General features: G+C 43.6%; 1 protein-coding gene across 1 annotated transcript in view; it reads right to left on the bottom strand.

The window, feature by feature from the left end:
* LOC148376726 (sickle tail protein homolog) overlaps positions 1-12,113 on the bottom strand; it is a 121,964-nt gene that overhangs the window by 88,683 nt on the left and 21,168 nt on the right. The window contains exon 2 of the mRNA XM_088326582.1: positions 2,819-3,078. Within this exon, the coding sequence (XP_088182708.1) occupies positions 2,819-3,078 (260 nt within the window). The remainder of the gene's footprint in view (positions 1-2,818; positions 3,079-12,113) is intronic.

Genomic DNA, 12,113 nt, shown 5'->3' with positions numbered 1-12,113 from the left:
GGCCAATCTTGGCCGAAACATAATTTTTTTTTAATTTTTTTTTTAAACGAAACAAGTCAGCAAAACGTGCAGAACTCTCGTTTTCCCGAACTTACCTCACGTTTGATTTAAATTCCATTGGATAGCCGTCAGGTAACCCAAGAATAGCTTTGAAACAAAATCTCTTGCTCTTCAGTGTTTCTGTGTGTGTCCAGAGTTGTTGCATTGAGGAAGCCCGCCTCTTCTCTGTTACAACAAAACTCCACCTCGGCAAATAATGCCGGCCCTACCAGTCGGACGAGCGGCGTAACTGTCATATTTCGCGTTACGGCAACAGAGGACGCAACCGTGAGTCATATCTAAGCGGCATTTGAACGTCTCTTCATCTACAACACAGGTGTCAAACAGGCGGCCCGTGGGCCAGATCAGGCCCGCTAAGGGATTGAATCCGGCCCGCGAGACAACACTCAGAGAAGCGCAAGAGAAAAACAAGCTGCAGGTTGAAATATGTCAACTTGATGTTGCCAAAGCCAGGTGTCTCTCACAAAGACACTGTGCTTGTATTTCTTTCTTTCTTTCTTTCTCTCTCTCTCTCTCTCTCTCTCTCTCTCTCTCTCTCTCTCTCTCTCTCTCTCTCTCTCTCTCTCTCTCTCTCTCTCTCTCTCTCTCTCTCTCTCTCTCTCTCTCTCTCTCTTTTCCACCCCTTTTCTCCCACTCTCTGTCTCTGTCTCTTTCACTCTCTGTGTCTCTCTTTTTCTTTTCCTTTGTTGCTCTTTGTCTCTTTCTCTCTTTGTGTCTTTTTACTTATTTTGCTCGAACTTTCTTTTTTCCTTTTCTCTTTCTACCCTTTGCACTTTCTTTTCTCTCTTCTCTCCTTCTGTCTTTCTATTTCTCTTTGGATTTATTTCTTCCTCTCCCTTTCTTTTGCCCCTCTCTCACGACTTTTTATCTTTCGTTTCTCACGCTCTCTCCCCCTCTCTCTCTTTCTTTTCCACCTCTTTTCTACCACTCTGTCTCTTTCACTCTCTGTGTCCCTCTTTTTCTCTTCCTTTGTTGCTCTTTGTCTCTTTCTCTCTCTGTGTCTTTTAACCTCTTTTGCTCTAACTTCCTTTTTTCCTTTTTCTCTCTTTTCTCTTTCTCTCTTCCTACCCTTTGCGCTTTCTTTTCTCTTCTTCTGTCTTTCTATTTCTTTTTGGATTTCTTTCTTCCTCTCCCTTTCTTTTCCCCTCTTTCACGACTTCTCTTTTTATCTATTTTGTTTCTCACGCTCTCTTTCTTTGTTCCGCCCCCTCTCTCCTTTTTCCCTCCCTCTTTCTCTTATTTCTTTCTCTCTCTCTTTTCTTTCTCTGGAATCTACTAGTCCGGCCCCCGACAGAATGTTTGTTCTATCGTGTGGCCCCCGAGTTCAAATGAGTTTGACACCCCTGATCTACAAGCTACAAAAAAATGTAAATAAAATCATATTTATGTATAAATAACCTGTATTGTTTTGTACTAAAAAAATAAACATTTCATAAAATAATCTCATCTCATTAGCTACACCGCTTATCCTCAGTAGGGTCGCGGGGGTGCTGGAGCCCATCCCAGCCATCATCGGGCAGTGGGCAGGGGACACCCTGAACTGGTTGCCAGCCAATCGCAGGGCACACGGGGACAGACAACTCGCTCGCTCATTCACACCTAGGGACAATTTGGACCGGACAATTCGCCTGAAATGCATGTCTTTGGAATGTGGGAGGAAACCGGAGTACCCGGAGGAAACCCACGCAAGCACTGGGAGAACATACAAACTCCGCACAGGAAGTCTGGAGATGGATTTGAACCCACGCAGGAGGTTCCCAAGACACTCTATAAAGATAAATAGTGTTAAGTTGAACTTACTTTCGGAAGATGGGCTTCAAGAGTTAGGCGACTTCCTCCTGCGTGGTTAAAAGTTGCGGAAAAAAAGCGATCCGACCGTTTTCTCAACTGCATCAAGCTTTCTTATTACACTATCCTTTCAAATGAAACGGCTTTCCTCTTCTTTACACTTTACATCGACCGTATTGAATGGATGCACGAGATATTAAATAATTAAAATGTCAAAGTTCTTAGCGCGCTGGAGATACAGTATAGTATGTTTACACACGAACACGGAAGAGGAAACCGGATTTCTTCTTCGGGGTGGATGCTGGGTGAGCTCTCACAGCGCCACACGCTGTTAGTGGCGGAAAGAAGTACTACATTTATGTCCTGTACTCGGAAAAAGGTGCACACGATACAAAATCTAACAGCAATGTCCGGATATTTTTCGACAACCCGAAAAATAAGTTCGTATCTATCGTTTTTCATAAGTCCAATGGTCGTAAGTGGGGGAGCATCTGTATATATGTATTAATGCAGTTCTGAGGTCATGGGATCAAATCCAGCTAGAAGCCTTCCTGTGCAGAGTTTGTATGTACTCCCTGTGCTCGCATGGGTTTCCTCCAGGTACTCTGGTTTCCTTCCACATTCCAAAAACATGCATGTAAGGTTAATTGGCCGGTCCAAATTGTCCATAGGTGTGAATGAGCGAGCGAATTGTCTCGATTGTGTCCCCTACGACTGGCTGGCAACCAGTTCACTGCCCGAAGACATCTTGGATGGGCTCCAGCACGCCCGCGACCCTACTGAGGATAAGCGGTGCAGATAATGGATGGATGGATGGAATTCATTTCCTAAACTGAACTGCTCACTCCAGCTCTGTTATTTCTACGTCCGAATACTCAGTCACCAAAGTTGAACACGGGGCGTGACACGGATCGTCTACGCCAACATTATCAATCGATAACACAAATGAACATAATTTTTTTTAGATTACCTGATCTCGAATCCGTTCTTGATGTCCCAAAATGATGGCGGCATGTTGGGGATATTTGAGTTTCAGGTGCTCCAGGAACGCTTCCTTCTTTCTCTCCACTTGCGAGTGCTGCATCAGCAAGTGTTCCAGTTCACTCTCTCGACTGTTGGGGGCGTAGTTTCGGGGTAAGGTATTGGCAGGGTGCGGAGCCCCATCCGGCTTGCACTGAAGGTCGTCGGCCATGGTTTGTTTCTTCGGTACCCGGTGCTCCGTCTTCTTGTCTGCAATGCGGGAGATAGGTTGGGAGCAGTCGATTAGGCTGATGGCAGGACAAGGCACAATTATTTTGATCAGGGATCTTAAACTCCCGGCCCAGGGACCAATTGCGGACCCTCAGGACGATAGGTTGAGGCCCCTGCCTTAAGATGAAAGTTAAAGGGACAGTGTGTACTATTTTCCCATTAGATGTCGTGATAGTGTCACTGAAACAAGTGCTGAATGCAAGAAGTCAAGACACGGAGACTTTAAGTGACCAAAATTAACCTTATTACTTTTAAAAAGAAAGGAATTAAGAACTAGATAAAAGGAAAAAGGACAGAAAAAAGGAAAGAGAAAAATGAAAAAAGAAACAAACGTTAAAACTCAATGTCACGATTACCAATATGCTTCACCTGTGCCCGCTCCTTTGGCGCCAACTGCCTCTGATTGGCTCTCTGTCCCTATTTAAACCCACTCCTATCTGTGCCCTTTTGTCAGTCCGTCTGCGAACCTCAGTTAAAACTAGGCAAGCCTTTTTTTTTTTACCCTGACTCCCACCTGTCTTTTGCTCCTGTCTGTCCCCTGGCTTCGACCCTTTTTTGATCCTGACCACGTCTACTCTCTCGTCCCGGCTTTCGACCTCTTTTTGTCCCCGACCACGTCTACTCTCCTTTCCCGGCTTACTACTCTCTTCCCACCCCGACCATGTTTTTGCTCTCCTGTCCCGGCTACTGACCCTTTTTTCGTATCAGAGCGACCTGCTTCCCGCGTCCAATAACCCCCGGATCGTGGGCGCAACGCTTTCTCTTTATCCCAATAAAACTTGTGGAAACCCAAGTGGGTCCTGTCTCCGTTCTAGTCCTGACACTCATGAAATAATGGGAAAGAAAAATGAAAAAAGTAAAGAAAAGAAAAAGAAGAAAAAGAAAAATGGCAAAAGAAAAAAAGGAAATAAGACAAAAAGTATAACTCAGGAAAAAAGGAAAAGAAAAATGAAAGAAAATGTTTGAATTTTTGGGTCTTTATTTCTCCTTCACTCCTTTCTTTTCTTTCTTTCCTTTTTATTTTTCTTCATTTTCCTTTTTGGCTTTCTTTTCCCCTTCTTTTCTGATTATTTTTGTTTTCCTTTTCACCCACTTTTTTTTTAATTTTTTCTTCTGTACTTCTTTATTTTTTTTAAAAAAAGGCTTTATCCCTTTTTCTTGTCTATCTTCAAAAATGCTGACTTAAATTGGAAGAAAAATAAGCACTGAAATATGTTTGTATAGTTTTTGTGTAAGTGTCCTGCAATGATGAGTCAAACAGTCCCACCTGCTGGTATGGAGTAAGGTTTGGTTTGGCTTTTGATCTTGTGACCGGAATGCGGATGCCATTGGCAGTCTACAGCGCGCTGCTTACGGTAAGCCACGATCTTTTGGTGCTCCGCAAAAAAAAAAAATTTAAACATTAAAACCACAGCTGATAAATCTCTCAACATGCACAGTAATGTGATTGATGTTGTCAAGCTGTTTGGATTTATTTTCGTTTTTTTCTGTCGCCATTTATGTTAGTTTTGCTGGACGTTGCATGTTGTGCTAAAATGCTAATTCCCCTTATAGTGTTGAAAGCCAGCAGAGGAACTAACCACGTGTTGTGTGTGACTCATTCATTTGCAGGTAAATTGTACCCGTTTTTATACTCGTTATTGTTATTATTTCTATTTTCTCATATATTTAAAGAAGGATGATGTTGGTTAAAATTCAGACTAAAAAAGAATATGTTGAATTCATTGTAAACGTTAAAAAACCACTATACGATCTCTTGTTAAAAGTATCTTGTTAAAATGGATGTAAAAATAATTGTCATGGTTGATTTTCTGAACTTGTATTGTATCTCAACTGTAAAGAAAATGTATTGGGCAGTCTAGAGCGCGCTGCTAACGTGTTGAAAGCCAGCAGAGGAGCTAACCACGTGTTGTGTGTGACTCATTCATTTGCAGCAACTGTAATAAAAACCCCATCATCCAGTCCAGTGTGAATGTGGATCATGGGAACCTGTCGTGGGTTCAAATCCAGCTCCAGACTTCCTGTGCGGAGTTTGTATGTTCTCCCCGTGCTTGCGTGGGTTTCCTCCGGGCACTCCGGTTTCCTCCCACGTTCCAAAAAACATGCATTTCAGGTGAATTGGCCGGTCCAAATTGTCCCTAGGTGTGAATGAGCGAGTGAGTTGTCTGTCCCCGTGTGCCCTGCGATTGACTGGCAACCAGTTCAGGGTGTCCCCTGCCCACTGCCCGGAGATGGCTGGGATGGGCTCCAGCCCCCCTGCGACCCTAATGAGGATAAGCGGTACGGCTAATGAGATGAGATGAGATGAGATATATATATATATATATATATATATATATATATATATTATTAGCAGTAATTTTCCTGAACTAATATTTCACACAGATATGAATTGTTAAAACATGCAAACTCCACACGGGGAGGCTGCAGTAGCTGGAAATAAACCTTGGACCTCTGCACCGTGACCACCCAGCTGCCGTGCCGCTCTAATAGCGTATATATACGTGTGTCTTTTAAAAAAATATATAAATGCTCTCAGTTTTATTTCAAATCTCATATTCACCTTGAATTCCCCCATGTAGCCCCTGCAGTGGCTCAGGAGGTAGAGCGCTCGTCTTGGGATCAAGGGATCCCAGTTCGAATCCCGGCTCGTCCGTGTTACATGTCGAAGTGTCCTTGGGTAAGACACTGAACCCCTAATACCCCCAATAAGCAGGTTAGCGCCTTAAATGGCTGCAAGGCCGCTATTGGGAAATGTGAAGCACATTGTAAAGCGCTTTGGGAAGTCATTGACTTGAAAAGCGCTATAGAATTGCAGATCATCTCATTTCATTTCACTAGTGTAGTCAATAGTCATAAAACTACATCGACACTGTTTCCCTTCGTTGCTCTGTATTGACCCCTGCTGGATATCATAAATCATTGCATTACGTGTCTTGAAAGACACAAGAACCGGTAGTATTTAAGTAGGGTAAATATCTCACTAAATTATTAATTCGATATATTATTAACTACACACTAGTAACAGCCATACGATATAGTAAGTCAACAACAAATGTTGAAAGGGGTAGGTGAGTAATCGAGTAAGTGATTACTCAGCTAAACTTTTTTGCACGCAAATTTGAGAAACTGTTTTAAAACTCTAGAAATAATGAAAGTGGCCAAAATAAATGTGAGGAAACTTCATTTTTTTACGTACGGAATAAAAAATAGCCAAATTTCGGATCGTTTCACAAAATAAGACTGTGAAGTCTTCCATTTTTAGGAAACAGTATTGAAAAGCTCTGTAATGAAAAAACACTGATGTCATGACTACCGCGGGTTCTGATTGGCTCCCTGTCACTATTTGAACCCAGTCCTGTCTATCCCATGTTGTCAGTCCGTCTGCGGACCTCAGTGAATACTAGGCAAGCCTTTTTCGACCCTGACTCCCAACTGTTCCGTTTTTGCTCCCGTCTGTCTCCGTCTATGACCTGTTTTGCTCCTGACCACGCCTGTTCTCCAGTCCCGGCTTACGATCCGTTTTTGTCCCCTGACTACGTCTACTCTCCCGTTCTGGCTTGAGACACTCTTCCGACCACGTTTTTGCTCTCCCAGTCCCGGCTACCGACCCGTTTTTCCGTCCCTGACACCGCCATCGCTTGCTACGGAAGATCCAATTCTGCGTTCGGAGCACAATCATGGATGTTTTCTATGTTTAAATTGTCAATGCATGAACAGTTTCTGATAATATAAAGTTGATATTGAGAACATGTCTTTAATAGAATTCAATGCAATGTTCAGGAGTGAACGAGAAAAAAAGCAATAATAATTTTTTTGTAATTTTTTCATTTTTATTATTTCAAAACAGTTTTTCTCTACTAGATTTCTTTGCCAAATTTATAGTAATCTAGAAATACAAGAAAAATAATATTTGGCAACATATCTCAAGTGCAATACATTTTGTACAATGTCCATCCAATCTTCCATCCATCCATTACCTGCACCGCTTATCCTCAGTAGGGTCACGGGGCTGCTGGAGCCCATCCCAGCTATCTTCGGGCAGTGGGCGGGGCCAGTCGCAGGGCAGACAGAGACAGACACCTAGGGACAATTTGAACCGGCCAATCAACCTAACATGCATGTTTTTGGAATGTGGGAGGAAACCGGAGTGCCCGGAGTAAACCCACACAAGCACAGGGAGAACATGCAAACTCCACACAGGAAGGTTTGATACCATGACCTCTGAACTGTGCAGCGGACGCGCTAACCACTCATGATACATTAATAGGAAATTGACAAACCGTGTGCTGCTGGACATGGATTGAGAAACATTGATTTAAACAATTTTGAAATTAATAATAAAAATGAAAGTACAAAAACAATCATACTGGCAAATGAAAGAAGAAAGACTGTATTTATTAGCTACCTTCACTAGTAACTATTTACTTTCACTATAGAGTAATTCAAGTACTAACTCGGATATTTTTGGAAGGAGTAGTGAGTATCATGATAGGCGAGGGGCCATTCCAGGAGCTCCGAGTTATTTCGCTCTTTTTGTGATTTATTGTTTTAATTGTCTGCTTCTATCTTCGGTGTTTTCCGTCCCGTTTGACAACTACACTTTGGATTACTTTCTATCCTATCGTTATGGGTTTTAACCCACAAAAATGAGTTTATTCCAGGAATCAACTCCTTGCCCTGGAAGGATTTTATACATTTGACTATAAAAGATTTTATACGATTGAATACAAGTTACATTTATTGAGTGCAATGAAGATTTTCACTGAGTGGGCTTCAGGTCACGCTGTTCCAAATGCGGAATGTTTTGGCTGGGGAATTTTGATAACAAGACTCTGACGAAGGACGGCAGGGGTTGTTTTGATAGACGCTCTGCTGTTTTGAGTTTTTCCAGACATTGAGGCGAGGGGTTTTCCCTGGCACGCCCATGGGAGGAGCAGGCACACCAGCTTGCGGAAAAACGTGGGCCGAGTGAGGAAGCAAAAAGATCGAGAGATACTTGACAGAGACTCAAATTAAACTAATTCGGCCGTATTCGATGGAGTTCAATTAACTAAATTGTTTGAGAAATTAAATCTGCCCCCGTGTGGAAATGCCGGTCTCTTGGTCATTTTTCCCCTCAAGAAACAAGCGTGCATTGTTAGGTGAATGTACAGGGAGTGCAGAATTATTAGGCAAATGAGTATTTTGACCACATCATCCTCTTTATGCATGTTGTCTTATTCCAAGCTGTATAGGCTCGAAAGCCTACTACCAATTAAGCATATCAGGTGATGTGCATCTCTGTAATGAAAAGGGGTGTGGTCTAATGACATCAACACCCTATATCAGGTGTGCATAATTATTAGGCAACGTCCTTTCCTTTGGCAAAATGGGTCAGAAGAGGGACTTGACAGGCTCTGAAAAGTCAAAAATAGTGAGATATCTTGCAGAGGGATGCAGCACTCTTAAAATTGCCAAGCTTCTGAAGCGTGATCATCGAACAATCAAGCGTTACATTCAAAATAGTCAACAGGGTCGCAAGAAGCGTGTAGAAAAACCAAGGCGCAAAATAACTGCCCGTGAACTGAGAAAAGTCAAGCGTAGAGCTGCCAAGATGCCACTTGCCACCAGTTTTGCCATATTTCAGAGCTGCAACATCACTGGAGTGCCCAAAAGCACAAGGTGTGCAATACTCAGAGACATGGCCAAGGTAAGAAAGGCTGAAAAACGACCACCACTGAACAAGACACACAAGCTGAAACGTCAAGACTGGGCCAAGAAAAATCTCAAGACGGATTTTTCTAAGGTTTTATGGACTGATGAAATGAGAGTGAGTCTTGATGGGCCAGATGGATGGGCCCGTGGCTGGATCGGTAAAGGGCAGAGAGCTCCAGTCCGCCTCAGACGCCAGCAAGGTGGAGGTGGGGTACCGGTATGGGCTGGTATCATCAAAGATGAGCTTGTGGGGCCTTTTCGGGTTGAGGATGGACTCAAGCTCAACTCCCAGTCCTACTGCCAGTTTCTGGAAGACACCTTCTTCAAGCAGTGGTACAGGAAGAAGTCCGCATCCTTCAAGAAAAACATGATTTTCATGCAGGACAACGCTCCATCACACGCATCCAAGTACTCCACAGCGTGGCTGGCAATAAAGGGTCTAAAAGAAGAAAAACTAATGACATGGCCTCCTTGTTCACCTGATCTGAACCCCATAGAGAACCTGTGGTCCCTCATCAAATGTGAGATTTACAAGGAGGGAAAACAGTACACCTCTCTGAACAATGTCTGGGAGGCTGTGGGTGCTGCTGCACGCAATGTTGATCGTGAACAGATCAAAGCACTGACAGAATCCATGGATGGCAGGCTTTTGAGTGTCCTTGCAAAGAAAGGTGGCTATATTGGTCACTGATTTGTTTTTGTTTTGTTTTTGAATGTCAGAAATGTATATTTGTGAATGTTGAGCTGTTATATTGGTTTCCCTGATGAAAATAAATAATTGAAATGGGTATACATTTGTTTTTTGTTAAGTTGCCTAATAATTATGCACAGTAATAGTCACCTGCACACACAGATATCCTCCTAAAATAGCTAAAACTAAAAAAGCCCCACTCCAACTTCCAAAATATTCAGCTTTGATATTAATGAGACTTTTGGGTTCATTAAGAACATGGTTGTTGTTCAATAATAAAATTAATCCTCAAAAATACAACTTGCCTAATAATTCTGCACTCCCTGTAGGTTGTGTTTGGTTAATGGAGTCAGATAACTAATTTGAACAATTTGGTTAACGATACATTTTAATATTTAATTCCTAACACCCTGAAGAATTCTCGCGCCGGAGCTAGCTGAGCGGCTAGCTGCGTTATAAGTCTTCGGTACCGTCCGTAATCATGGGAAATGAACTCTCTACCAAATAAGACCGACAAACTGGCTGTGCTGGTGAAAAACATCAAAGCGTACAGGGAGTGCAGTTTGTTGTGTTTTACGGAAACGTGGCTCACGTCTAGCATCTCAGACGCTAACGTGGAGCTACTCGGCTTCGGCGCTGTAAGGGCAGACAGAGACACAAAAGCCTGTGGGAAGCGGAGAGGAGGCGGACTCGCTATCTACGTGAACACGAGGTGGTGTAACCCTGGGCACAAAGATCTCCATCTGCTGCAGGGACATCGAACTTTTGGCCTAGGGTGTGACGTCATCCACTCCGCTGTAGCTAAACTACAACACAGCACCCCGAGGCTATCCTGTTAATCTGTTAATAAAAAAACAAAAGAATACTGCTGGTGTGAATTTCCCTACGGGAATGAATAAAGTATCTATCTATCTATAATTAATTAATTTTTTTAAAATAACGTGCCAAAAACTGGTGATGGCCCACGTTTCACCATGTGTGTAGGCTTCATACTCTTCTCCTGATATTAGATGGACTAAACAGCTAATTTCAAGGCCGGTAAGCGCCGCTCTGTAGTCTGTAAATAGTAACTCGGCCTTCTGGGATTTCTGGCCCATCATGTTGTTCTCAGTTTGGCCTCCTTTCGACTCAAAGGATGGAGTTTTGATAAAATTGATGATTAAGCTTTTAAGATATGATGTAAATATGAAAACTACACAGTAATAGGCACACTACTAGAGGTAAGATCGGGCCGAAAAAATTCAGCCCGACCCGACCCGAGTCGCGGGTATATAAACCCGAACCCGAAAAACCTGACTGATGAACTTGATTTGATGAAAAAACTTAAAATAAACCCGAAGCTTTATTTTGCTGGCAAAATAAACATGAAGCTTTACTTTTACTGTGTGTCAGCTCTACCGAAATCGAGAGTACAATGCAAGTGCAGCGCCTAAGTGATCGGTTTGGGGTCAAAGTGCGTATTTCAGCAAACGTCAGTGAACGAAAGTGAAATTGAAACTGAACAAATTGGCACCGAAAAGAAAGTCTTAGAAGCTGCAAATAGTGAACGATTTGGGCAAACTGCCCACTGCCCGGAGAAAGCTGGGATGGGCTCCAGCACCCCCGCGACCCTACTGAGGATAAGCGGTGCAGATAATAGATGTATGAAGAAAACCAAGTGCATGCTGTGCTGATCCTCCACAAAGGGGGAAACAAAAACAACAAAAAATGTTGAGAGAGAAGCCTGAAGGGCCCAACTTTGTCATGATTTTCTAATTGCCCTCACCTGCGCTCACTCGTTAGCCCCAGCTGCCACTCATTTCTTATTTAAACACGTCATTTTCGTTCACTCCAGGTCTGTCCGTCAGCGAACCTCCGTACATGCAAAGCAAGCATTTTTTGACTCTGGCTCCTGTTCTGTTCCCAATTTGTTCCTGTATCTTGCTCGTCCGTCCCTGGCTACCCGATTCTTTACAGTTACCTGACTTGTTCCGATTTCCGACCACGCTCCGTCTCCTGTCCCAGCTGCTCGACTTGTTCCGATCTCTGACCGCACTCTGTCTCCCGTCCCGGCTGCCCGACTTGTTCCGATCTCCAACCACGCTTCATTCGCGAGGGCTTCCTGCTCCTCCTGCCCAGCAAGCACCGGATCGCTGTTGTATCTTCCTCTCGCCCTGACTTCCCCGATACCTCCATAAAACATTGTGTGAAACGTTACGCATTTGGGTCCACCGTTCGTGACAAACCTAAATATTGACAATTTGAGCCCCAATCCGACCTGACCCTCCACACATGCAAGGCAAGCATTTTTTGACTCTGGCTCCCGTTCTGTTCCCGACCTGTTCCTGTATCTTGCTCGTCCGTCCATGGTTACACGGTCCTCTCCAGTTACCTGACTTGTTCCGATAACCGACCACGCCCTGTCTCCTGTCCCGGCTACCCGACTTGTTCCGATCTCCGACCACGCTCCGTTCTCCTGTCCCTGCTGCCTGACTTGCTTTCTTTCTCCGACCACGTTTCGTTCGTGAGGGTTTCTTGCTCCTCCTGCCCAGCAAGCACTGGATCACTGTTGTATCTTCCTCTCGCCCTTACTTCCCCGATACCTCAATAAAGCATTGTGTGAAACGTTACGCATTTGGGTCCTCTG

This window comes from Urocampus carinirostris, chromosome 1 (genome assembly GCF_059441175.1).
Source record: "Urocampus carinirostris isolate Australia breed hairy pipefish chromosome 1, RoL_Ucar_1.0, whole genome shotgun sequence".
In the NCBI taxonomy this organism is placed as follows: Eukaryota; Metazoa; Chordata; class Actinopteri; order Syngnathiformes; family Syngnathidae; genus Urocampus; species Urocampus carinirostris.
The sequence above is the reverse complement of the archived record's forward strand: the minus strand, read 5'-3'. Positions and strand labels throughout refer to the sequence as shown.